This window comes from Eumetopias jubatus, unplaced genomic scaffold (assembly GCF_037043125.1).
Source record: "Eumetopias jubatus isolate StellerSeaLion01/CBP00866 unplaced genomic scaffold, mEumJub1_p1.0 scaffold_8, whole genome shotgun sequence".
In the NCBI taxonomy this organism is placed as follows: domain Eukaryota; kingdom Metazoa; phylum Chordata; class Mammalia; order Carnivora; family Otariidae; genus Eumetopias; species Eumetopias jubatus.
Genome location: NW_028274814.1, coordinates 132128639 through 132156140, shown reverse-complemented (window position 1 = coordinate 132156140; position 27502 = coordinate 132128639). Strand labels below are relative to the sequence as shown.

The 27502-nt window shown below is 44.3% G+C and overlaps 1 protein-coding gene and 1 pseudogene across 2 annotated transcripts; one reads left to right on the top strand and one right to left on the bottom strand.

The window, feature by feature from the left end:
• Positions 1-133: 133 nt before the first annotated feature.
• Positions 134-27166, bottom strand: EIF3L (eukaryotic translation initiation factor 3 subunit L). Of its 2 annotated transcripts, XM_028115420.2 has the most exons (13): positions 27060-27166; positions 26469-26517; positions 25184-25394; positions 22182-22261; positions 19351-19412; positions 15935-16004; positions 15646-15719; positions 11670-11841; positions 9866-10020; positions 8950-9120; positions 7396-7893; positions 1732-1812; positions 134-349 (listed from the first exon to the last, which is right to left on the bottom strand). In XM_028115420.2, the coding sequence occupies exons 1-13, from the start codon at positions 27090-27092 to the stop codon at positions 311-313; spliced, it is 1695 nt and encodes a 564-aa protein (XP_027971221.1). In that variant the 5' UTR covers positions 27093-27166; the 3' UTR covers positions 134-310. The 2 variants fall into 2 exon arrangements, with proteins under 2 accessions (XP_027971221.1, XP_027971222.1); XM_028115421.2 differs by lacking the exons at positions 22182-22261; positions 26469-26517; positions 27060-27166 and having other exon boundaries at positions 25184-25351.
• Positions 22410-22767, top strand: LOC114218376 (large ribosomal subunit protein eL43 pseudogene; annotated as a pseudogene).
• Positions 27167-27502: the final 336 nt, after the last annotated feature.

Here is a 27502-nt window from a genome sequence, read left to right as displayed (position 1 = left end):
TGTGAGAATGTCCTGCGAACTGCAAATTCAACTGAAACACCAATAACTGACGCATCAGCAGAAAAGTGTCACAGGAAATCACATATTGTCGCCCTCGACCACAGATTCCCCCCAACAATGATGAGATGACAAATCTGGCTCCAAAGATCTTTTACTGAGACCTATATAAAGCATTTCAGTCCTTAATTCAAATAAACTTCAATTCAGCTGAATGGCTGATGGCTGATCTAGGTAAAGGCTTCACGGTGACGAAAATATGCCCCACCTACAAAGACCTCAAAGTAAGTTCCTAACGAGAGTGTGAATGTACTCAGGGTCTCTGTCCCATCTTCTTCAGGGTTCGGTTGAGCTAGAAGAAAAAGAAAAGCAAAATTAAACATGGAGATTTCACCAACCCTTTTCCTCCAGTGTGCACGATCACGAGGACAGACCCCTGGGCCGCCCCTCTGAAGTCAGGGAGGGGTGTCTCTGATGCAGGCACGGGTGTCCACCTTGTGTGCATAAAGGGTGTCCACCTTGTGTGCATAGAGCCCCAGTTAGGTGCTCCACTCCTGACACTCCTATGGCCCTACACAATTCACGCAGACTGTTCTTCTACCAGCCCTACACACACACACACACCCACACACACCTCCACACACACCTACACACACACACACACACCCTACACTGCTCTGTCCATTTTTTTTTTTAAAGATTTTATTTATTTATTTGAGAGAGAGAATGAGAGATAGAGAGCACGAGAGGGAAGAGGGTCAGAGGGAGAAGCAGACTCCCTGCTGAGCAGGGAGCCCGATGCGGGACTCGATCCCGAGACTCCAGGATCATGACCTGAGCCGAAGGCAGTCGCTTAACCAACTGAGCCACCCAGGCGCCCGCTCTGTCCATTTTTTTAAATTTATTTTATTTACTTATTTTTTTAAAGATTTTATTTATTTGTCAGAGAGAGAGAGAGACAACACAAGCAGGGGGAGAGGGAGGCAGAGGGAGAAGCAGGCTCCCCGCTGAGCAAGAAGCCCGATATGGGACTCGATCCCAGGACCCTGGGATCATGACCTGAGCCAAAGGCAGCCGCTCAACCAACTGAGCCACCCAGGCGTCCCTGCTCTGTCCATTTAATAAGACATGAGGCTCAGAGAGGCTAAACTTGCCAGGGCTGCATTATTCCTGCAGAAGGAGCCTCGTGGCTGGACCAGAGCATAGCAGTGACCTCTGCTGGAGAACTCAGAACACCAGGATGAAGTGGCTCCAGCTATGGCCACAGGGAGACCTGCATGCACACACCCTGCAACCTCGTAGTGTTTGGCCTGACCCACAAGACCTCTCCTAGAGCAACACGTGAAATGCACCAAGTCTGTCAAAACACAGCTTTCCGTCCTCTGCCTGCAAGAACTGGCCAGACCTGTCTAAGTCGGAGAATAACTGCCAAATGGGGAGGGATGGGTAAGAGCAGGCAGGGAATCCACCCATATTAGGAAATACCAGGGAGGGAGAGGAGGGCTGGCCACCCGTACAGAGAGATCTTGGAAAGAGATGCTCTAGAGAAGGCTGACACAGCAAATGCTACAGGCCCAGCCCCACTCCCCAAACCCCAAGCAGCCAGCCAGTCTCTCTCAGAAACTTTTTAAAGGGCCAACTTGAGGCTTTCTTGAAGTGAAAAATAAAAAATTTCAAAACTCCCCAGTAGTTCTAACCTCTGTCTCCAACCCACACACCACTCTGACTTCTCACCTCCTCAAATTTGTGAATCTGCCGGATAAAGAAATCCCCATAGCGCCTGGCAACCTTGGTGTCTGCGATGTGGATCATGTCCTATGGGAAAAGCAAAGCAGAGTCAGAGATGAGCAGTGAGGTACAGCCACTTAAGACTTGCAAGTAACCATGCTGCTAAGTGCTACATAAACCCCTACAGTGCTTTTCAAAAGCAAACGGGGGCGGGTGGGGGGGCCCACTGGGGAAACCCATGAACAATACCAGTTGATAGCAGCTCTTTCTTTCCAGATGCTTGATTTTTATTTTCTTGTTAACCCATTTATTTTATTTATTTGGCAGGGGGAGGGACAAACAGACTGCCAGCCCCAGCAGGGAGTCCAATTTGGGGCTTAATCCCAGGACCTGGAGATCATGACCTGAAGGCAAGTGCTTAACCTACTGAGCCACAGAGGTGCCCCTATTTTTATTTTCAAGTCTTTTTTAATGAACACAAATCTTTCAGCAATAAAAACATTTAAGACAGCATTTTATTCTCATATACTGTTTAGGAGTGTAAGGATGCAAATGAGTCCAGATTCTAAATTTTGTTTTTTAGCTCAAATGTGGTTGAACACAATTTTACTTGTAAATTCCTGCATAATCTAGGTTGAGGCCCAAGAACTCTCTGAATCTCTGTGACTGGATTTTTTTTTTTAATATTTTATTTATTTGACAGAGACACAGTGAGAGAGGGAACACAAGCAGCAGGGAGTGGGAGAGGGAGAAGCAGGCTTCCCGCCGAGCAGGGAGCCCGATGCAGGGCTCAATCCCAGGACCCTGGGATCATGATCTGAACCGAAGGCAGACGCTTAACGACTGAGCCACCCAGGCGCCCCTGACTGGATTTTTTTAAATCAAGGATGAAAAAAGAAAAGCCAGAAAGAAAGCAGGGACGCCTGGCTGGCTCAGTCAGCAGAGCATGCAACTCTTGATCTCGGGTCCTGAGTTACATAAAAATAAAATCTTTACCAAAACAACAACAACCACCACCACCACCCAGAAAGCAGCACTTTGCCAAAGACAAACGTGAACCAGTAAGAGGAATAAAAAAAAAACAAAAAACATGCAATCAAAAACAGTTTCATGGGGCACCTGGGTGGCTCAGTTGTTAAACGTCTGCCTTCGGCTCAGGCCATGATCCCAGGGTCCCGGGATCGAGCACCACGTCGGGCCCCCGGCTCAGCGGGAAGCCTGCTTCTCCCTCTCCCTCTCCTGCTGCTGCCCCTGCTTGTGCTTTCTCTCAAATGAATAAATAAAATCTTAAAAAAACCCAATACTTTTTCACATGCGGACTTTTAAATCATATTATTAGTATTTAATTATATGTGAATATAAACTCATAAAATTTTATTTGTAATAACTAAATTGTTAATTCTTGGGAGAAGTATTTTATTTATTTATTTTGAAGTAAAGCTTTACACAAGGTGGAGCTTGAACTCATGACCCTGAGGATCAAGAATTGCATGTTTACCAACTGCGCCCACCAGGCATCCCAGGAGAAGTGGGTTTTTTGTTTTGTTTTAAGATTTTATTTATTTATTTGACAGAGAGACACAGTGAGAAAGGGAGCACAAGCAGGGGGAGTGGGAGAGGGAGAAGCAGGCTTCCTGCCGAGCAGGGAGCCCGATGCGGGGCTCGATCCCAGGACCCTGGGACCATGACCTGAGCCGAAGGCAGACGCTTAACAACTGAGCCACCCAGGCGCCCCGAGAAGTGTTTTGTTAAAGACCATCCAGATAATTGGGACTAGTTCAGCGGGGTTACAAAGTGATGACAGGGGAATGGAGCAGATTATCGATACTGCCAAAGAATGTATGTTAGGCACTGAGAATAAATCCGAAAACTTTAGGACTTTAGGTAGTTGATGTGATACTACAAGGGACAGTTTTGACTTTTAAAAGCATGAATAAAACAACACTGGAAAACTTCCCTATTGACATGTTCCTACTTTCGGTGAGACCGTTCATGTCAGAGAGAGCTAAGTTCTGCCAAACATCAAGTCTTCCAAAAGCCATAAACTCTAAATGCGGGGGTTTGGTTTAGCAAGATAAGCTTTCAAATCAAACTACCCAAACTGACCCAGCAATTCCCCAAGTAGGTATACACCCAAGAGAATATGTTCACACAAAAACTTGTACATAAAAATTCATAGCGGTGTTATCCACAAGAGTCAAAAGGTGAAAACTCAACTGTCCATCAACTAATGAGTGGATAAACAAAGTGGTGTATCCATACACTGGAGTATTTCCTGGCCATAAAAAGGAATAAAGTACTGATATGCGCCACAACCTGGACGAGGCCTGAAAACGTGCTCAATGAAAGAAGTCAAACTCGAAAAGGCCACGTATTTTATCATAGCAAATATCAAAAATAGACAAACCCAGAGAGACAGAAAGCAGATCACTGGTTTGCCAAGGACTGGGGGAGAGGGGACTTGGGCATGACCGCTAATGAGCAGGGAGTCGTGGGAATGTGGAATCAGTGGGAGCGGTTGTGTCACAGTGTGAATATATTAATAACCACAGAATCGTATCCTTTAAAATGGAAGTTTAGCTATACAAGTTACACCTTTAAAAAACTGCCAAAAAAAAAAAATAGTATGTTTAGACCAACACTTTCTCAAAGCAACTAAAAATACAGAATAAATAATTTTTAAAAATCTCCTCACAGCATCGAAGAGCTGACAATAAAGAGCTACTTAAGAGAAAGTAAACCATTCTAAGCAAAACAAAGACGGCTGCTCTGCACGGAGGGCATTTGCTCATCAATCCCAGAAGGCTTGAGCAGAGGGACAAACCAAGGCCAGGGCCAGTAAGACCCTCTGTGCACTGCTGGGTCCCTACAGGGCTACACCCTCAAGCTAAAGGCAGACCAGGACTAGGCAGCCATCCCACTCCAGACACCAAGCAATGCTCACCAAGTTGGGGGAGGAACATAAAAGAGGAAAGAGACCCATTCCCGGGACATTATAAATACAAGGTGAGGGCGCCTGGGTGGCTCAGTTGATTGAGCGACTGCCTTCGGCTCAGGTCATGATCCTGGAGTCCTGGGATCGAGTCCCACATCGGGCTCCCTGCTCAGAGGGGAGTCTGCTTCTCCCTCTGACTCTCTTCCCTCTCATGCACGCTCTCTCTCTCTCTCTCAAATAAATAAATTAAAAAAATAAAATCTTAAAAAAAAAATACAAGGTGATTCTTCTGACAATCTGTAGCCTGGGCTTGTTCCCACGCACTTTGAAGAAGCAAAAGCAAATCCCTTCTAGAAGAATGGATGTTCATCCCACACTTCAAAAAATGCCCACCAAGTTTTAAGGACAATGAACTGTATGTAGTAAAAAAAATAAATAAATAAATAACCAAGCACATTAAGGAAACATTTCATCATGAATTTTTAAAAGATTAGAGAAAGCAAAAACAGAGCTGAAGAGATTAAAAAGGATAATCAATCAAAAGAAAATTATCCAGAACAGAGACAAAAAAAGATGGAAGAAGGGTTTAAGCGACACGGAAGACAGAATGAGGTCTAACATATATCAAGTAAGAACTCCAGAAGGAAAACAGAGCAGAGTCAATAAGAGATATTAGCTAGAAATATTCTAGAAAAGATGAAAGACACCAGTCTACTCATTTTAGCAGACTATTGTAAGTCCGTATCGGGGTTCCACATATGTCTGAGTAGTACATCTTCTTTACTTTTGAGTGTACGCACACAGGTTAACAAAGAGGGGAGGGTCTTACTTCATGGAAACAACAATTCTAGGAGTCTAGCATATTTTAAGTCTGAAAAAAACTCACCTAGGAAAACAGAACTTAGTTCTTTTAAAAACCTCATTAGAACATTAAAATGTTAACTTGAACTTAAAATCCAACAGTGAAAACTAACACTGTCCCTCAACCTGCCTCTCCTCCTGAGAGGAGCCTAGGATGTTGCTTGTGCCTCCTTCCAGAAAGAACTCTGCATTCACAAGCAGATATAAATGAATCACTTAAAAAAAAACCTTCAGTGACCCGACAGCCACTTTCTAAAACCATGTACACTTTCTGTTATAACCAAAACCACTCAAAAGTCCATTCTCGTTAGAATGGGAAAATCGCAGGCAACTCCTGCAGCAGCAGGGGGCCAAGCGCAGAACAGTAAGCACCAACGGACTATGGCAATGCTCTCAAATCTAACACTGAGGAAGAGAAGCCAGACACACAAAAAAAAGAGCACATGCTGTGTCAGTCCATTACATGAAGTTCAAAACTAGACAGCACTAATCTAGGGTGGGACAAGTCAGGACAATGGCTCCCACTCGCTAAACTACTTCTAAAAGTCTAACCACACCTTCCCGCTTTCTTCTCTGATCTTCTCTTCTGCCACAGCCTCTTCTCCCAGGTCACTGCAGCCACAATGAAGCTGTCCCTCAAACATACTGGGTCCACTCCTGTCCCAGGGCCTTTGCCCTTACCACTCCTGATACTTGGAATGTTGCTCCCTCAGATATGTTGTTTGGCGCATTTCTTCACCTTCAAGTCTTAGCTGCAATTTCACTTCCTCGACAAAGGCTACCCTGAGCACCTTATGTAATACTGCAACCTCTGCCTTCCGCCACCACTACCCTTAACTGTGCGGTACTTGGCAATTTCTAACCTGCAATAAAATAAAGGAAACTTTCATGTTTGTAGGCCCTGCTCCTGGTAAAACATTTACCCAAGGTCAAAATGACTTGGCAAACCTCAAAACATGGGCTCTATTCCTGCCCCAAGTACATACTGTACATCTACTTCGTTAAAAAAAAAACAAAAACCCACCAAAAAGGAACATTCCAAACATAAAGATAAGAAAAAACCTTGCTGATTCCCGTAAGATTCCAGTTTTACAGCCTTTCTGGAAAGTCATCACAACTTGTAACTCTATGTAAAACAAGAACGAAAACAAAAACAAAACCACATATAACTCTTGCACCAACTATTCCTTCCCTGGAGCACTCTCCTCTTTGTGAAGACTGTGTATCCCAGGCAGCTATCTTAACTTGGACTAGAATGAAACTTTTTTTCCTTCAAAAAAAAAAAAGTTGGGGTGCCTGGGTGCCTCAGTCAGTGAAGAGTCTGCCTTCGGCTCGGGTCACGATCCCAGGTCCTGGGGTCGAGTCCCACATCGGGCTGGGAGTCGGCTTCTCCCTCTGCCCCTCCCCCAGCTCGTTCTCTCTCTCTCAAAAATGAAATAAATAAATCTTTAAAAAAAATTTTTAAAGATTTTATTTGAGAGCGAGCAAGCATGAGCGGGAAAGGAGGGCAGAGGGAGAGAGGTGCACACTCCCCACTGAGCAGGGAGCCCAATGTGGGGCTTGATCCTAGGACTCTGAGATCATAACCCAAACCGAAGGCAGATGCTTAACTGACTAAGCCACCCAGGCGCCCTTTTCTTTAAATTTTAAAAGGTTTGTTCATTTTACATTGACACCTACTACATGGTCTGCTTCATTATAATGTTTATTATCTACTTTTTACATTAGAATGTCAGTGTGAAGACAGAAACCTTTGCTGATTTTGTTCACTGCTAAGCCCCAAATGCTCAGAAGAGTGGGCACTTAGTAAACACTGATTGCTGAACAGATGGAGAGAGAGGGCCCCAGAGGCCTAGGCTGGAAGGCAGCCATACCTTATCAATGTAGAAGTCAACCTCAGAGGCCGACTGAAATTCGCCATCGAGGGCAGAGATGCCACTGGTCCACACCAGGTTCTTCATTTTGTGCTTGAAAACAAGGAGCTGGATCCGGAACTCCTGCTCTGTAAGGTCCAGGAAGCCAGCCAGCTTGGCCACAGGCATGGTGGTGTAGAGCTTGAGGAAGCTGCGGATGGTAGAGAGCTGGGCCTGCTGCTGCACTTCATCGGAAAACACCTTCAGCTGCTGCAGGAAGGGCTCCTTGTGGTAGTTGGGGTGCACGTTGTCATAGTTGGGGACCACAGGTGACAGGAATTTGGGGCAAGAGTAGCTAAAAAGTTCCTCATAGACCTGTGGATCACCCTTTTGCATGCGGAGCATCTTGTCCCCGTATTTCTCCCGCAGCTGCAGGTGAATGCTTTCATCAATTCGCATGGGGTACATGGTGAGGGCGATGGCCAGCAGCGCGTGCATCTGCTCATTCTGCTTGTTAATCTGGGCGTGTGAGACAAATTTGGTGCAGGATCAAATGAGATGGACTTTCTGAGGTCACCACTGCCAACGTGGCCCCACCACCCTCCCAAGTACACGCCGCACAGACCTCTGATTTCTCCCTGGTCTTGCACTGCTCAGTTAACTTTCCCGAAGTCTCTTCCAATCTGCCCTCTAGCTCTATTGAACTTCCAGCCCACTTCTGGGGCCTCCTCAGCTGGCTCCTGGATTCTTCACTGGGGCCTCCTTCTCATTCTCCCTGGTCCATCCCATCCTTCACCAGCAGATTAATCCTCCCACACTATTATGACTGAGTCATCCAGAAATTTTGATGGCACCGTAATGCCTATAAAAATTAAATACTTCAGCTAGGTAGTGAAGGTTACCCCAGAACCTAACATCCCAATTTGACTACTCTACAGCCCTCCAACAAAACTGTTCATTGTGCTGCTACATCACCATACTTCCAAGTCTCAACACTTTTGCTCTGCCTAGAAACCTCCCAATTTGGGGCGCCCGTGTGGCTCAGTCATTAAGCGTCTGCCTTTGGCTCAGGTCATGACCCCAGGGTCCTGGGATTGAGCCCTGTGTCGGGGTGCCTGCTCGGCGGGAAGCCTGCTTCTCCCTCTCCCACTCCCCCTGCTTGTGTTCCTGCTCTTAATATCTCTGTCAAATAAATAAAATCTTTAAAAAAAAAAGAAAAGAAAAGAAACCTCCCAATTCTATGCACGTCTCGGACCCTCCCTCCTCGAGGCATGGCAAACTGCTTGATGGTACCTACATCTAACTCCTTTTTAAATACCCAGAGCCCAGTGAACACTCAGCAAATTGTTGCTGAATAAATGCTGGGGGACAAAAGTAAAACAAAAGATACTGTCCTTATCGTCAAGGAGTTAACGATCTGAAATAATAGGCACAACAAAAGAAACTTAAGAGTAGGCCAGCCATTAAGAAATCATCCTATTGAAAAGACATACAAAAAACAAAATTTTAAATAGCATTTACCAAAAACTGTTGGGATAGGTGCCAATGGGTCAAGCTGGTCGGAAGCTTCCTTACCATCTCATACTTGTAGGTGGTCCTCTGGAACATGCTCTTGGTCCTCTGGATGTAGAGGAGGATGTTGGCAAAGACCCGAATGGCATCCTGGTAGCGACGCATCATCAAATATGCAAAACCGACGTAGTAGTATGTGGTGACCTGGCACTCAGGCACCCGAGAATACATGCTCTGTGCAGGGAGGTAGAAGCACCCATGAGTCCCAAAACCAATTCATTCCAGAGAAAGTCTGGAAGCTGGCAGGGCCCAGTGTCAGCTGAGGTGGAAGCCCCTTACAGAGGCCCTGAACTACCCAGGGAAGCCCTGGCTCCAGAGTTAGAGGCTCTGAGTGCAGACCATACCATTTACTGATTAAGTTATACGACCTGAGATGTCCATATTGTTAGATGTAACAGAAAAGGACTGGATCGGGTGACCCTAACATTTCTTTCAGCTCCAAATCCCTCCACACCTCAGGTGTGTATTCTTCCTTGCTTTCTATTCCTTGCTTTTCCAGATAAACCCGATAAAGACAGATAAACAAGAAAGACTGAAAGACAAAGACACAAACAAAAAAGTACCAATTTTTCTGTGGCTAAGAAAAACCACCACAGCTAATCGTCATTGTCTATACCATCTTAGAACTAAGTCTCTTACTAATTCCTTAACTAATGAAATTTGAATAGTAAAAATCTGCCATTATCATTGTTCTGAAAGTAGAATCAAAGACTGAACATTTTGAGTGTTACTAAGCAACAAAGAGAAAGCACCTTGTCTACGTGCAGATGTTCACTACAGTGCTTCCCCCACGTCTCAATTTTCAACTGGCCTGGGGAACAATCCTCTTTTTGATCCCTGAAATTTGTCCTTATAGATCAGAGTCTCTGAAAGCAGACTTTGGCTCTGGGTAGGGGGGCAGGGGGAAACAGGTAATCACCTTCTTATTCAGTTCGATATTCTCCAGCACCTTGATGGCCTGGTAGTAATCCCCCAATAGGGAGTGCAGACGCAGAAGCCCCACCAGGCTGAAATACCCAAGCATCTTGTAAAGGGAGTGCCGTCCATACTCGCCAGCCACACTCTCGGGATCACCTGAGAGAAACAGACACTGTGACCATTTCAGCAGGGGCAGGTGAAAGAAGGTAAACCTAAGCCTTGAGTGTCACTCAGTCGACTCTTCACCTACTACTGGACTCTAAAGCTTCCTGCAACAGGGAATAACTGCCTTCAAAGGAATACCCAGAAGCAACATGCCTGAACTTCATCTTTTTTTTTTCTTTTTAAAGGTAATCTACACCCAACGTGAGGCTCGAACTCATGATCCCAAGATCAAGAGTCACATACTCTATACTGACTGACCAGCCAGGTGTCCTTGGCCTTATACTCATCTTGAATTTACCAAGAAGAGTTGCAGGGGTGGAGGGCCAGGTTTTTGTTTGTTTGTTTGGTTGGTTCCAAGACACCTGAGATTATCGAAATGGCCGCTTTTATCAGGAGCAGTTACTCATCGAGGCCACTACTTTCAGGAAGTTCATAAGGTCAAAGCTACTTTCCTAATAACACGAAGATGCTATTTGTCTTTCTCACTGAAATGCCATTTGCACTGATGGTGCAGAAACAATGGTGGGTAAAACCATGACAACTTAGCATAAACCAGGCAGTGGCAGCAAAGTCTATCAGTAATTACTGTGTTCTTTCCCACTATAAGTGGTAAAAGAACCAGCCACTTTTTCAGAAAACACCATTTTTACTTGAATGATTGACACACAAATTACAGTTACTTAGATTTGGGTATTTAGCAGACATTTTCTCAAAAATGAATGAAGTGAGCCTGTTACACTTCAATAAAAACAACGGACAGTGCTCACTGCCAATGAAAATGTGAGCTTTTAGGCAAATTCTAGTTTTAAAAACGTGTATCTGCCACTATGAGCCCAACAGCTTCCAAATAAAGATTTATCTGATGAGGATGATGACAAAAGTGGGTTTTTTAGGTTGTATAATAAAATATGTCAACACTTAGAAAATCTTTATAACTCAATGAACCAGTATTTTACAAAATTGTGCAGGAATAAAAAGATCCATTCAAGCTGCAGGATAAACCAATAAACCTTAACATAACCAAGTAAAAGTTCATTGCTGAGTTTTCGGATTCCTCACTGCAATTTACCAGTATGAAACCCCCACTGTCAAGTTTGGATGCAGTAGCAAAGAACATCAGAACTACCTGAAAAGGCTGTTAAGATACTCCTCCCTTTCCCAACTCCATGTCTGGGTGAGGCCAAGTCTTCCTCATATACTTCAACCCAAACTGCATATTGTAATTCTAACAGACTAAAGGCAGGGGCAGAATGAAAATCCAGCTCTCTTACTATGCCAGGAGCTAAGGAGATTTGCAAAAATGGCACTCTTCTCACAGGAAAAAAAATTTATATGGATAAACTCTGTGATTCTCAGTCTTTAAAGACTGTAAAGCGGTCCTGACACCAAAAAGTGTGAGAAGCGCTTACCTACACGAAGGCCCTGGAGATACAGAAGTGTCTGCAAATCAGACCTCGTGAGTGCCGGCTGGTTCAGTGTGCCGGCCAACAGACAGCCAAGCCCGACAGCCCTCAGCACCAGCCCTTGGCTGCTGTTCACAGCCAATACCAAAGACAAGCAGCCCTTTACCTAAGGCACCGTGGCTCCCCTGCGCTCCCCGCGACCGCTCTTCCCCTGAACAGATGGCAAGCAGCACTCACCTCCGCTTGTATACACCTCCAGCTGCCGGTTAATGTTAGACTTGTCTACCAGGGAGTGAAGAACATTGAGGACACTGTGAACATTCCAGATTTTGGGATTGGAGCGAAGGAAATCGATCTCCTCCTCTGACTTCTTGGCAGTCTTGCAGCGGTACTGACTGAATGACTGAAACTGTTGGGAAGAAGGGAGAGAGGCAGGAGTGGCACACGATGCTGATATGGGGGGACAGTGCCCGGGGTCCGAGGTGGGGGCCACGGCACCGCATCTCATGCTAAATTGTTCTGTACGCTACTTGTTCTTGCAAAGCCATCTTTGATTACACTGAATTGTGTTCATTACTGAGTATGTCACTTCTTCCGCAGCTAAGTAAAAATCTCTAAGATGAAAGGTAGTTTGTGAAAAAACATTCGATTTGGAGTCAACCACAGCCTAGAGTCATTTAATGTCTCTGGGTTTCACAATGCAGTCAATCTGGCTGTCAGAACCAGGTGGCTTGTAACAGATCTTTTTCTCTTAGGCTGTGCCATGCCCAAGTCAGTATTACGAATGATGACATGGTGGAGACAGGGTTAGGTGTCTGTATGTTTGAGTCTTGCCTACTGGAGCTGACCATCCGTTCACCAGGGACAGGAACCCAGTCTGAGTTACCTCTGTACCAACCACAGAGCCTCACCAAGTGGAAGGCACATCTAGGGCCCACACCACAGGTATTGCTTAAGGCAGTGGTTCTATCTGGGACCAGCAATGGGCTGGCTCCTTCAGTCACCCAGAGAACAGCACAAGAGACCCACGCACTCAACCAGTCTTTTGTTTGTTTTTTTTTTTTTTTTTTAGAGATTTTATTTATTTATTTGACAGAGAGAGAGTGAGCATGAGCAGGGGGAGGGGCAGAGGGAGAGAGAGAAGCAGGCTTCCCGCCAAGCAAGGAGCCCGATGTGGCACTCCATCTCAGAATCCCGGGATCATGACCTGAGCCGAAGGCAGCCGCTTAACCGACTGAGCCACCCAGGCGCCCCTCAACCAGTTTTTAAAAGCTCCTTGGTTGATTCTGGTGCACACCACGTTTGGAAAACAGTGACCTAGAATCAAGGTCCTAGATGACCTGACCCAAAAATGCTCTTCAAATTAACTCCAAATTAGCACCTTCCTCTAAGAACGCAGAAAAAAGTTTCCAGATTTATAATAAACAGAAGAGTATCCAGAATATAGAAGGAATTCTCATAATTCAGTAAGAACAAGATAATCTGATAGAAAAATGGACAAAGGATACTGAAGATCACTTCAAAGAAAACCAAAACTGGTTAATTAACAGGGAAAATACCTAATCTCCTCACATATCAGAGAAATGCAAATTAAAATGAGATTGCCATTTCTTTCCCATCAAACAAAAATTAGGCCAGTTACATCCATAGCAGAGAAAAACTCTCAAATGCTGCGGGTAGCAATGTAATTCGATACAGCCCTTGGAGAGGATAAGGTATTACTATTTATTAAAGTCCAAAGTGATTGAAGTATTCTGTACCTTGACTGTGGTGGTGTATACACATTTGTTAAATCTCATCAACAGCACACTTAAAATCAGTATTTCACTGTATGCAAATTTTGACTCTATAAAGCTGATTTTAAAAAAATTTAAAAAGCAGGGCACCTGGGTGGCTCAAACATCTGACTCCTGATTTCAGCTCAGGTCACAATCTCAGGGTTGTCAGATCAAGCCCAGTGTCGGTTCTGCGCTAGGTGTGGAACATGCTTGGGATTCTCTCTCCCTCCGCCCCTGCCCCCCTCCTCCCGTAGACACTCTCTCACTCTCTCAAAAACAAACCAAAAAAACGTAAAAAGCAAAAATTCTTCAACCAACAATTCTACCTCTGGTGATCTCTACAGACAGACCTATGTGTAACACTTACAGGAATATTCATGGACTTACTGTTTTAATAGTGGAAACTGAACACCCACAGGTTCATCACAAAAACGGTGGTATATCCATATCATGTACACGGCAGAAAAAAATATAAAGCCATCTCTACATGGACATGTTAAATGTTTTATATCACAGCAAATTACACAATATAATATTATACCATTTTTAAATGGTGTATTTTATACGTACGTTTATACAAATGCCCGAGAAGCATGAATGCAATGCCTATCTTTCCAGACAATAACCGATGCCTCCGCAAAGGCAAGGAAGACACTTTAAACTTTATCTGCAGTTTGGGGCCACCTGGGTGGCTCAGCGGGTTGGGCGTCTGCCTTCGGGTCAGGTCATGATCCCAGGGTCCTGGGATCAAGCCCCACATCAGGGCCCCTGCTCAGCGGGGAGTCTGCTTCTCCCTCTCCCTATGCCTCTCTTCCCCAGATGTTCGGGCACATTTGTGGTGCTCACTCTCTCTCAATAAGAAAATAATCTTAAAAACAATAAAGATAAAAATAAACTTTATCTGCAGTTTGAAAAACACGTTTTTTTTTTAAATATTTTATTTATTTATTTATTTGAGAGAGAGAATGAGATAGAGAGAGCACATGAGAGGGGGGAGGATCAGAGGGAGAAGCAGACTCCCCGCCGAGCAGGGAGCCCGATGTGGGACTCGATCCCGGGACTCCAGGATCATGACCTGAGCCGAAGGCAGTCGCCCAACCAACTGAGCCACCCAGGCGCCCGAAAAACACAACGTTTTTAAACAGTAATGACACATTCACACGTTACCTGTACCGATAAAAATAAATGAAAGCGGAGTGGCAGGGAAAAGCCACTTACCCCATGTGACATCTACCTGGCCGGGAGGAGTCACACCTGGCTCTTGTGGGCCAGTCTTTGTTAGAGTGAGAGCACTTTAAGCCCCTTAAGAGAACACCAGCTAAACCCAAGGGATTATGATAATCTTAAGAAGGATGAAGAACCTTAGCACAGATGATCCTCCTTTGACTTGCTATTAGTCAACAGGACTGCCAACCTTCTAAAATTATGCCAAAGGGGCTGACACAAACCAAGGAGCCAGAAAAGGCAAACAAGGCCAGTGTGGTTTGTGGCCTTCTCTGTGCAAAGGCACCGAGGCCTCATAAGCCTCTCTCTCAATGGACCTTAGGGGGGGCTTTTTCAGCATACCAATTGCAATCTGCCAGCACTGTGTAAGTCTCTTTGGTCTGTGCAGCTCAAATAACAGCTTTATTAAGAAACTCATTTCTCCTGGGGCACCTGAGTGGCTCAGTTGGTTAAGCGACTGCCTTCGGCTCAGGTCATGATCCTGGAGTCCCGGGATCGAGTCCCATATCGGGCTCCCTGCTCAGCAGGGAGTCTGCTTCTCCCTCTGACCCTCCCCGCTCTCATGCTCTATCTCATTCTCTCTCTCAAATAAATAAATAAAATCTTTAAAACAAAAAAACAAAAAAACTCATTTCTCCTGAAATACCCAGTGAGAGTTATACCATCCCCATAAACTCATGGAAAACAAGTATTTTCCCAAATTCAATTGTTCTGGGTTTGTTTTTTTTAAGATTTTATTTATTTAAGAGAGAGAGAGCTCAGGAGCACAGACTCTGCTCTGAGCGTGGAGCAGACACGGGGCTCGATCCCAGGACCCCGAAATAAAGACCTGAGCCAAAATCAAGAGTTGGTCACTCAACCAAGAACCCAGCCGTCCCTCAGATTTATTCTTCAGAAATAGAATATGGACTTAAAAACAGAATAACTGATTCCAAAGCTTATGACGCCGTTATTTTTCTAACCAGATCAACTCTCAAGATCAGGTAACAGCTTAGTGAAAGTCAGCTCAACTCTGCTGCCTTCCAAGTTATCCAGAGCTCTTAGGCCTGGCTCTTCAGAAAACCATGACATCAAAGACCACCAGAGTGGGAGAGTTCCCACAGTGATGGGACATTTTTATCCCAAGCATGTTTTTAACAACGCAAACAATGATAACAGCTGCTCCTTTGTTGGACTAGTTATTTCAAGTTAGACCAAGGCTGGCCAGATACCTGATAGATGAACTCATCAATGATATCCCAGAGCCACTGGTTCGGTAGTTCAAGGGGAGCAGGACCATCAGCATCTGTACAGGAGATCACAGAAAAGTCAGAGGCAAAGCAATGACGATGCTCACTTAGTAAACCTATAGAATGCATTTTGTAATTTTTCTCTTAAAAGAACTATGAATCATGCGACATCCCTCCTTCCCACTCCCATATTAAAATCCTGCTAAAAAGAGCTGGAGGCTAACACTAGGCCTCATCGTAGCCTCACACCCTGGCCAAACCTCAAACTCACTAAGAATGTAGTTGAAGAGATTGCAGTAGTTGTAGTAGGATTCAAACCTCTGCTCCAAGGAAGGCCCTCCCTGTAAAGAGAACAGAGACATCAGGACAGATATTTAATTTAAATGTGTTTTACTCACGGTCTGCCGTGACAGCTGAACACACATGAGAACCAAGGCCTGATCTCGCCTTCTTAGTATGCAAAGAGCACTCAAGTCAGAGGGAAGACAGCGGTACTAGAGCAGTTCAAAAGGGCACTGACTATCTGACCACAACGATTATTAGGATATATGGCAAACAACCTCAACCGACCATTTGAGAACATGCATGCAGATCTGGTGAAGCAGAAAGACAGAAGTACTAACAAAAGCAAAGAAGTAAAATCACGGTGCCCGAAGGATGGTGAGTAAGCGCAGATACCACTACTATGCTGGACTAGACTACAACAGGCTAGGGATGCAGAGGTCTTCCAGTGCCAAAGAGGACTCTAGGCCAGGGAGATCAGCAAATCCACCATCACCTGTTTCTTGCAAATAAAAAGCTCAACTGGAACATAGCCATATACGTTCACTGTCTATGGCTGCTACAAAGGCAGAGTTGAAGAGATTCAAGAGACCACTATGGCCTCAAATCCAAAAAACTATCTGGCCCTTTACACAGAAGGCTGTTGACCCCCCAATCTAGACTTGATGTTGCTGGCAAATGAAAACCACTGAAGATTTCTGAGCTGGGGAACAACATGATACTATCTGTGATGAGCTAGAAAGAACACAGCCCTGGAATTTTAGCCCCAGCGCTTACTGTGAGCTTCTGACACAGTATTCAATCTCTCTGTAACATCAGACTATATAGTTAAAGAGCCCAATATAATAAACGCTCTTTCAATGAACTCTCCCCACCCCCCACACCGGGTTTAAAACGGGTCATATATATGAAAGTACTTTAGTACCTAACAAAGAGGTTATACAGTCAATAAACTTCTGCTGAATCTTCATTACGGACCAAAGGGAAGATTAGAGGTGGTAAAAACCAACTGTACTATGGGTTCTGATGCCATGGTCTTCCCAAAGAAGCAATGTTATACAGACTAGCTAGATTCTCAACCTAGCCCACAAAGTACCTGAGCCACAGTAGCAATGGTAGGAGGGAACCTTTACTTTCTATCAGATGAGGTAGTCAGAGATCTCACTGGGATGCCAGAAAAACATGGCCCCCTGCATTACTTTGACAACAGGAACTCCTCCAGCTACCACTGACGGTGGCTCCTGTGGCAAGGCAGGAGCTCTAGCCAGGTCAGGTGGTCTTCAGAGAGATGAAAGTTGACTGCGAGAAGGTGGAAACACTCTACGGAGAGATCATGGTGCCAGGTTCCTTCACTTACACGTGCACATACAAGCTCCAACAATTAACCTGTCACCATCAGGGATTAGGCACCAGATTATAACAGTGACAAGATGAAGTCCATGCCTGGTAGAGTCTTAACCTCTAGTGCAAATAGCAAACAAAAGCCAAGTAAACAAATACTAGTGTCAGCCAGTGATGTGTGCTCTGCAGGGCCAGAGTATGGCCAGGAGCCCAAGAAAGGAGGGAAAGTTGTAAGAAATGAGACCGGCAAGGGAGTCAGGCACCAGATCAAGCAGGACTATGACTAAGACCTGGGATTTTATTCTAAGTGTGATGAGGAGTCATGGTAGCATTGTGAGGGAGGGCATGACTTGATAAGACTATGTTTCAAAGGGATCATGCAGGTTACTAGGCTGAGAATAAACTCAAGTGAAAAGTGGAAACTGATACCAGAAGCAGCTACATGGTTCAGGCAAGAGATGACATAACATCTCGAACCAGGGTAGCAGCAGTGATGGAGGTGAGAAGTGGGTGGTTTCAAGAAGTATGCTGAAAATAGAGTTGAACAGGATTTGCTACAAGGCTGGAAGTGAGAGAAATTCAAGAACACTACCACCAAGGTTTTTATTCTAAGTCAGTTGGGTGAATGGTGGTATTATTTATTGAGTTGGTTGACATGAGAAGAACAAGCTTAGAGGGAAAATAAGACTTCCGTTTGGGGTATGTTAAACTTGGTATGATGTGCCTGGGTGGCTCAGTCAGTTAAGCATCTGCCTTCGACTCAGGTCATAATCTCCAGGCCCTGGGATCGAGACCCTCGTCAGGCTCCCTGCTCACTGGGGAGTGTGCCTGTCCCTCCGCCCCTCCCCCTGCTAGTACTCTCTCTCTCAAATAAATAAAACCTTTTTAAAGACTTTATTTAGGGGCACCTGGGTAGCTCAGTCATTAAGTGTCTGCCTTCGGCTCAGGTCATGATCCCAGGGTCCTGAAATCGAGCCCCACAGGGGGCTCCCTGCTCTGCGGGAAGCCTGCTCCTCCCTCTCCCACTCCCCCTGCTTGTATTCCCTCTCTCACGGTCTCTGTCAAATACATAAAATCTCAAAAAAAAAAACAAAAACTTTATTTATTTGAGAGAGTACATACAAGTGAGAGAGCACAAGGTAGGGAGGGGAAGAGGGAGAAGCAGACTTCCTGACAAGCAGGGAGGCTGACATGGGTTCAATCCCAGGACCCCAGGACCAAGACCTGAGCCAAAGGCAGATGCTTAACCGACTGAGCTACCCAGGCACCCCAAAATAAAATCTTAAAACAAAACAGCCAAATTTGAGATGACTATCAGACAGCCAAGTGGAGATGTGGAATAGGCAGCTGGATATAAAGTATGGATTTGGATAGACAGGGGCTAAAGATAGAGATTTTCAGTCATGGTGTATATAAATAGTACAGTTATTTTAAGAGATTTACGCATTCTAAAATTCAGAAATGAGAGAAGAATCAAACAAGTGCCCAAAGCTGGGAGAGTATAGTGGAAAGAACACTGGCATCACAATAAGCCAGGCCTGGGTTCAAGGAGTTTTGCCACCTACTCGTTGCATGAATTTGAGAAAAAGCAACCTCTTTGCACCTCAGTGGGCCTGCCTCGCAGGACTACTGTAAGGATTAGAGTATAGATGCCTGCCAAGTCCCTAGCATTATGCCCGGCACACAGCGACAGTTTGATGTGTGTTTCAGAGAGCAGAAGGCCCGCAGTCATGCACTGAAGGTAAAAAGCAAGGGCATCACAAACTGAGGCAATAGAAGGTGTTTGGGAACACACCATTAGGATGGCATCCTGCAACCCAATCAATGTGATGAGTGCCAAGTTAGGAACCGTGGGGATGGAGAAATTGAAAAGGACAGACAAGTTATGCCATGCTACAGTTTGTCTGGGACAGACACCCAGCTTGTTGGATTCAATCATTCCCGCTGTCGTTTCTTAACACTCAAAACACATGCCAACCACTCTTGGACACTGAACCAATAGAAACTAATGATTGTGTTCCAAAGGCAAAAATGGCATAGAACCAACAACAGTTAGATACTCACGCTGACTTTGGCATATATGTGCCTGTAGTATAATTCTTTGTACAAAATTAGGAAGACGGCATCTGAAAGAGATGGCAAAGAGCTGCTTTAGTAATCCACAAGACAACTAGGGTCTTCAGGCAGTTTTAGCCTTTTGAAGGGAATAGAGGGATAAACATGATTTAAGACACAAAATGAAATCTAAATTCTAATACACCCCAAGAATATATGCAACAGGAAAATTCATCTCTCATTTTATCTTTCTTTTTTTTTAAACATTCTTTTTAAGATTTTATTTATTTGACAGAAACATAGCGAGAGGGAACACAAGCAAGGGGAGTGGGAGAGGGAGAAGCAGGCTTCCCGCTGAGCAGGGAGCCCAATGTGGGGCTTGATCCCAGGACCCTGGGATCATGACCTAAGCCAAAAGCAGACGCTTAACGACTAAGCCACCCAGGCGCCCCTCGTTTTATCTTTCAACCTCATCTTAATCTCATTCAGACCCATTTCCCTTAGCCACTTAGATTTTTGCCATCCAGTTGCTTAGCAAACCAACACATAAATACATAGTAATAGCTCCAAAAAGGGCAATGTCACATTATCAAAATTGCAAATACATGGGTATTTTCGACTTAGAAATTCTAAAGAATTTATCCTATTGACATGATACAACCACTAAAAAGAAAGAAGGAAAAAAAGTTCTTTGGGTACAGACGCTGTACAGAAAAGAATTAACAAACTAGGTGTGAGACTTCTATCCTTTGGCTAGTAAAGTTGTTCCTTGGCTGGCATCTGGGAACCTGGATTTCAGGAAGGTCCCCAGTACCCCGACAAGGGCGATCTGCTCAGCCTAAACTGTGCAACACTATGGTTTATGCTGAACTCCTGCCTTCCTTCTGGGAGCCTGGAATTTTGGTACATGCTAGGCAGAGGATGTGCCCACAAGACAAGCACCCAATAAAATCCTTGGACACTGAATGTGTTACAGGCTTCTCTGACAGACAACTTTTCACACATGCCACAATTCTTTGCTCAAGGAATTAAGCACATCCCAAGTGATTCCACAGGAAAGGACTGCTGATAACATACATGCACCTGGTTCCCTCTGGATTCCACTCTGTGTGCCCTTTCCCTTTACTGACTTTGCTATGTAGTTCTGGCTACAGCTGTAACCGGAGTCCTAGCCAATCATCAAACCTGGGGGTGGTCTTCGGAATCCTGGAGATGCAGAATACTCTCCAAAAACATAATAAACTTTAAAAAGGGAAGAAAATGGCATTTGGTCTATGTAAAAAAGAAACAAACAAGTCATTCCTATTTGCTTACGTATGCAAAGGCTGTAACGGAAAGGATGAAAAAGAAAGTGTTAACACTAGATGGCTCTAGAGAAACTGAAGACTTGAGGAGGGAAGTGGGAGGAGGATTCTTACATCAAATCTCCTTTTACACTATTAAGCCCTGTGATTACTTACCTGTTTAAAATTATACACAGTTGACCCTTGAACAATGTGGGGGTTAGGGCGCCAGACCCTCCCCCGCCCCGCACAGTCAAAAACCCACATACTCCTTTTGAGTCCCCAAATATTTAACTGCTAACTTTAGCAGCCTACTGCTGACCAGGAGCCTTACCAATAACATAAACAGTCAACACATATTTTGTATGTTATACATATTATATACCGTATTACCCTGGTATTCAATATGTAAGTAACCTAAAGAGAAGAAAATGTTAACATCATAAGGAGGACCGTATCAAAAAAAATCCATGTGTACAGTGGCCTCACCCAGTTCAAACCCATGCTGTTGGAGGGTCAACTGTATTTCGAGATTGCTACTGTTAACACACACAATATTACATTCTTTATAGGCAACATATTAAACAGAGCGTAAGGTCTGAGCAACACAGAAAATAACACCTCCTACAAAATGAGTTCCAAACTTGTGTACCAATAATACTAAAAATAAAGCGTTCAAAAAATGTTAGCTATATCAAAGAAGTACAAGACTTGTACACTGAAAACTATAAAATGTCACTAATATAAACACCTAAATAAATAGGAAGACATCACATGTCCATAAATTAGAGGGCTTAATATGATGGCAATATTCCCCTAATTTATCTTCAGATTCAATACAATCGCTATCAAAATCCCAACTAACTTCTTTGTGGAAACTGACAAACTGATCCTAAAATTCATATGGAAATCCAAGGGACTGAGAAAAACCAAAAACAATTTTGAAAAAGAAGAACACAGTTGGAGGACTTAACACTTCCCAGTTTCAAAACTTACCACAAAGCTACAATAATCCAGACAGTGTGGCACAGGCATCAGGACAGACACATATCAATGGAGTTAAATTGAGAGTCCAAACATAAATTCTTACATTTACTTGATAACCAATTTCAACAAAGGTGCCAAGACAATCCAGTGGAAAAAGAATAGTCTTTTCAAAAACTGGTCTGGGACAACTAGATATGTACATGCAAAAGCATGAAGCTGGATCTTCCTATTTTACACCATATATAACAAACACCATCATAAAGTGAAAGATGGGAGGAAGCCAGACAGCCCATTCCCAAGTGAATGTAATGACCCCCCAAATCATAGGGGGAAATGGAAACAAGTCAGGACAAAGATCTCAATTTCAGCTTCATCACGTGTGAGATGTCTCTGTCCCCTCTTTGTTTATTCCGCCTTCACTCGACAAGTTCTTTACTAAGGGTCTACTATGTACCAAGCCCTGGGGAAACAAAACACTGAGCAAAAGAGACATACTATTCTGGGCTTCCTCATGACCCCTCAGTCACAGAATCCCATCCAGCATACAGAACACAAAGAACGCACACCTACCGTTGCCAACCTGTGGAGCAATGGCTTCAGCCTCAGGCCAAGGTGTATTCTTGAAGAATCTTTCAGTCAACTTGGTCCAGCTGAAAACCAAGCAGAAAAATTCTAGAATCCCAAAACAGGAAGCACCAGAAAAGAGGCAACCCACACATTTTACGGATAAGGACCCAGGCTCATAAAGAGGAAGATGTCACAGAAACAAAGTCAGGGTCCTCTCTGGGCTCAGACCTAGTTTGCGGCGACATGGCTAAACGCACCAAGAAGGTCGGAATCATGGGTAAACACCGGACCCGTTATGGTGCCTCCCTCAGGAAAATGGTGAAGAAGATTGAAATAAGCCAGCACGCCAAGTACACTTGCTCCTTCTGTGGCAAAACAAAGATGAAAAGACGAGCTGTGGGGATCTGGCATTGTAGCTCCTGCATGAAAACCGTCGCTGGTGGCGCTTGGACCTACAACACCACTTCTGCTGTCACAGTAAAGTCGGCTATCAGAAGACTGAAGGAGTTGAAAGACCAGTAGAAGCTTCACCATTTGAAACATTACTAGCCTATAATAAATGGGTTAATTTATGTAACAAAAAAAAAAAAGAAAGTCAAGGCCAGAGCCCTCCAAGTTTACAACCTTCCTCAACCCAACACCACACCTCAACTTTTCTTAATATGGTGAACACTCTCCTTTTTATCAGTTATGCAACCACCGTGCTCTTCAGGATCATTTCCTGCCTCTGTATCAGGAACTCTACTCATACATAACAGCTTGCTGTTCCCTGATCTGGTAACTACTTTTTAGACACTCCCATCCTTCCCCCCCTTAGCAATATTTTCCCTACTTTCCCAGAGCACTGTGCCTCCTCCCCCTATTATCCAAACTTGGAAGAAAATCAGTCTGTTTGTTGCAGTCTGATGCCACAACAGACCCATGGCATCCAACCTAAACATGGCTGCCCAAGATGCCTCACAGCCCTGATCCCCTGAGGAGCAACTTCAACTTTCTCCCACTCTCCTTAAGCCCCACCTCTCCTCTTCTCCAGATCTTTCAGTTTAGCATAGAAACATGCTCAAGTCCCCAATTCAAGATATATAAAAAAACACAAAGCATCTCAAAAACACTCTATTTTCCGAGGCACCAGCCACTCTTCTCACCACACATTCTCCTACAGAAAGATATACCACATGCTTGGCTTCAACTAGTCTATATCTGCCTGTACCGTCCAATATAGTAATTATTTGCCACATACGATTATTGTGACTAAAGAACTGAATTTCAAATTTTTGTTAATTTTAACCAAAAAACCAATACCTAGTTACTGGAAAACATTCAAGTAAATTTAAATTACCTGGATATGTGAATCTGCTTTTTCTACTGTAAATGCTACGAAACCTAAATAGAGATCAGGTATTTCCAACATACACGAATTGAGATATGGTATCAATACAAAAGGTAGGATTTAGAAGACTTAGTGTGAAAAAAAAGGTAACTCATTAACAGGTTAATACTGATTATCTGTGCTAATATTTTAGATGTTGAAGTAAGTTATGAAAATTAATTTCACCTTTGGTTTTTAAGTAATCTCTACACCCAACGTGGGGCTCAAACTCACAACCCTGAGATCAAGAGTCACACACTCCACTGATTGAGACAGCCAGGCACCCCTCTTTTTTACATTTATTTTTTTTATTTTTTTTTATTTTTTTAAGATTTTATTTATTTATTTGAGAGAGAGAGTGAGAGACAGAGAGCACGAGAGGGAAGAGGGTCAGAGGGAGAAGCAGACTCCCCGCTCAGCAGGGAGCCCGATGTGGGACTCGATCCCGGGACTCCAGGATCATGACCTGAGCCGAAGGCAGTCGCTTAACCAACTAAGCCACCCAGGCGCCCTCTTTTCTACATTTTTTAAACGTAGCTGATGAAAAAAATTAAATTACACATGTGACTACTGTTATTATTTCCATGGGACAGCACTAACCTACATACTTCAACTAGAAAGACCTGGAGATGAAGAAAAAAACAGTTCTGGGATTAATTCTACTCATTAATCCAAAAAACCTTTGGCTATTCATTTTGTCCACCCACCAACCCAGGAATTAATTAACTATTATTTTGAGTTTATTTACTTATTTTTAAGTAATCACTACACGCAACACGGAGCTCAAACTCATGACCCTGAGATCAAGAGTCACATGCTCTTCCAACTGAGCCAGCCAGGCACCCCTCCCAGGAATGGTTTAAATTCTATATCCCTGGGGGAGTCTTTTCTGACTATCTCAACCCTAACTAACCTGTCTCATCTCTAATGCAATTACACAAGGGCAATCCCCTCAAAACAGAAGCAACCACTCAAAGCTTGGCTCACCCTGGTATGCATTAACTTGTACAGTAACTTAAAAATTAGACTCTGGGGGCACCTGGGTGGCTCAGTCAGTTAAGTGCCTGCCTTTGGCTCGGGTCATGATCCTGGAGTCCCTGTATCCAACCCCAGGTCCCCAGGTCCCTGCTCAGCGGGAAGTATGCTTCTCCCTCTCCCCACTCCTTCTCTCTCTCTCAGATAAATAAAATCTTTAAAAAAATTAGGGTCTGATGTCAGACTATGCAAGTTCAAAACTCAACATATGCATTCAACTAGCTATGACTTATCCTTTCTATGCTTTGTTTCCCTCATCTGTAAGATAAAGAAAATACTACTACCTACTTCATGGGGTTACTATGAAGAGTAATAAGTAAATACAGGAAAAGCATTCTGAATACTGCCTGATCTACACTGGTCAGACATACTAATTGCTGCTACGATTACTGATAATGATGTTATTATTTTAGGCCCTCTACAAGTTCTAGGAATACAGTCCAACAAAATAACATGTCTCCTCACAAGGAATTACAGAAACTCCTTGGGCACTCTCTCTACAGAGAAATGACTAAACAGGCCCTCCCCCCACCCACTTAGGGGCTCTATCAGTAAACCAGTCCCACCCAGAAAGAGGGTCATTTCAGTCAGCACTCTGTACCTGTTCTCATAGATGTCCTGGATCTCATATACCTTCTGATCAATGACATCGCTGGATACACGACTGGCCTGCAGCTCATACACCTTCTGGTCAATCAAGTCTGAGACGGTTTTGTGGAAATATTGGATGAAGTTTTTGATCACTTCAGGGATCACCTGATAGGTCTGCTGTTCATACTGACGTTCATAAGCCAGATCCTGCTTTGGATCTCCTAGAGGTTGGATATAATAAATACTTTACCAAGTGTTTTCAAACCCACATATGTTACAAAAGGGCAAGACCATGCACCAAACAAAACTCGAGTCTATAAAATCAGGTACAATTCCCTTTTAAACACTCAAAGATAAAATTGTCCCCAACTCACTCTCAATCCCATTGTCCTGTTTCTTCAGAACATTTCCCACTATTTACAATTATATGTTTGCTTATTATCTGTTACTTCCACTAGAACCTAAATCCTATGAGGGCAAGAACCTTGTCTGTCTTGTACTCAGGTATACCCTCGCACCTAAAACAGTTATGTGTGTGCTGGAAGAGAGGGGAAGACTGTGGGAAGGGGAAATAAGCAGGAAACACCTTATACACGTGTATTTTAAATATATCTATTTATATATTTTTTTAAGTAGGCTCCACGCCCAGCATACAGCCCAAGAGGGGGCTTGAACTCAAGACCCTGAGATCAAGACCTGAGCTGAGATCAAGAGTTGGACGCTTAACCAACTGAGCCACCCAGTGTCCCAGCACTTAATATTTATTGAATGAATGACTGCTATTTTCTACCTATACAACAATGCAAGTTACTAAACTTCTCTGCTCAGTTTTCTCATCTGAGAAAATGGAGACAACGTTAATTTACGTACTTGTCGTTAGGACTGAACGAAACACTTCGCACAAAATACCTGTAACAATGCATGGCACTTAAAAAATGCTAAGCCAAGCCAACTCACTACAACATTTCAGAAAACCTCAAAACCTTCCAAAAAACTTCTGGGCTTGGTTTGAATCACTAATTTTTCACAAGATTTTCTTCTTCAGCAAGTAGTTTAATAAGGAAACCACAGCTAGGATAGTAAGCCTTCCCTTCTGAGACTTTGATGTGGACCATGAAAAAGGCCTGATTTATTAGGCTCTATCCCACCCTCCTTCTGAGAACTAATAACTGACTCCAAACCTGGACCATGGAGAAGCAGTGTTTCACAGATGCCCGTCAGAGCTGTTCTGAGACATTCAAAAAGGTGCCAAACCCTAGAAATACCCAGCTAGCCAGACGAGCCCGTAGTCTCACCTGTGTGCATATCATAGTCGCCTGGGTATGCATAGGGATCATAAGCAGCCTATTAACGAAAGAGAGATAGGGACAGTCACCAATTCAAGAATCTAAAATGCTCGTTCGAGGACCTATGTGCTAAGTATTAAAGATTCAAAAGTGGATAAAACACAGTCCCGGCCTTTGAGAAACTCACATGCTCGTGAGAGAAAGTAGTATTAGCAAAAAACAATACAACGTTACCCGTGCAATAAAGCACAGCAAAGCACAAGAGGCTGTGGGAACCAACGGGGATTGACAAAAGCGAGCCAAGCCCACAGGAGCTAAGTTACAGAAACAACCCCGTAAGCAGCCTCCGTCTCCGATCTCGGAAAACGAGAGGACGAGGAGACCGGACTGGCGAAGTGGGCGGGCAGAGACCCGGGCTGGTTAGGAGCCGCAAGCAGTGGAAAGAGCGTGAGGGCCGCGCACGCCGGAAGGCAGACCGCAGCTGGTCGCGGCCCGTGGAGGCTGGCAGAGAGGCCCGGACACCGTCTCAACCGCGGGGCCCAGCATTCAGAGAACCCTGCCTCCGTCGCGGAGCCCAGTACACGCGCAGGGCCCGCTTACCTCGGACTCGTAATCATCAGCCGGATAAGACATGGCTGCGAGGCTCACGAGCACCGCGGGAGAGAACGAAAAGTGCGGCCCGCGCCTGCGTCGTGAGGCCGGAAGTTCAGCCCTCCTGGGCCCGCCGGGAAGCCGGAAGTCTTTAGGAAGCCGCTAGCGATATGAGACCGCCACCTTAAGAAGGACGAAGACGACAAACCCCTGAATTTTTCTTCTTTCTTCAAACAGAGGCTCTACAAAGAAGCGTAACTCCTTAGCGCTTGCGTAAATTCAGAAATAAGGTTGAACTACTTCGGCATAACAAATGGGCAAAGTAAAAGACACCAGAAATAATGCCACACAAAAGATGGCTGACAGCCTCCTCAGGCGATTTCTCGCGAGAAGGGAAATTCGGGTGTGGGGGCCTATTGTTGGTTTTAGGTGTAACTTAAGTTTGCCTGCAG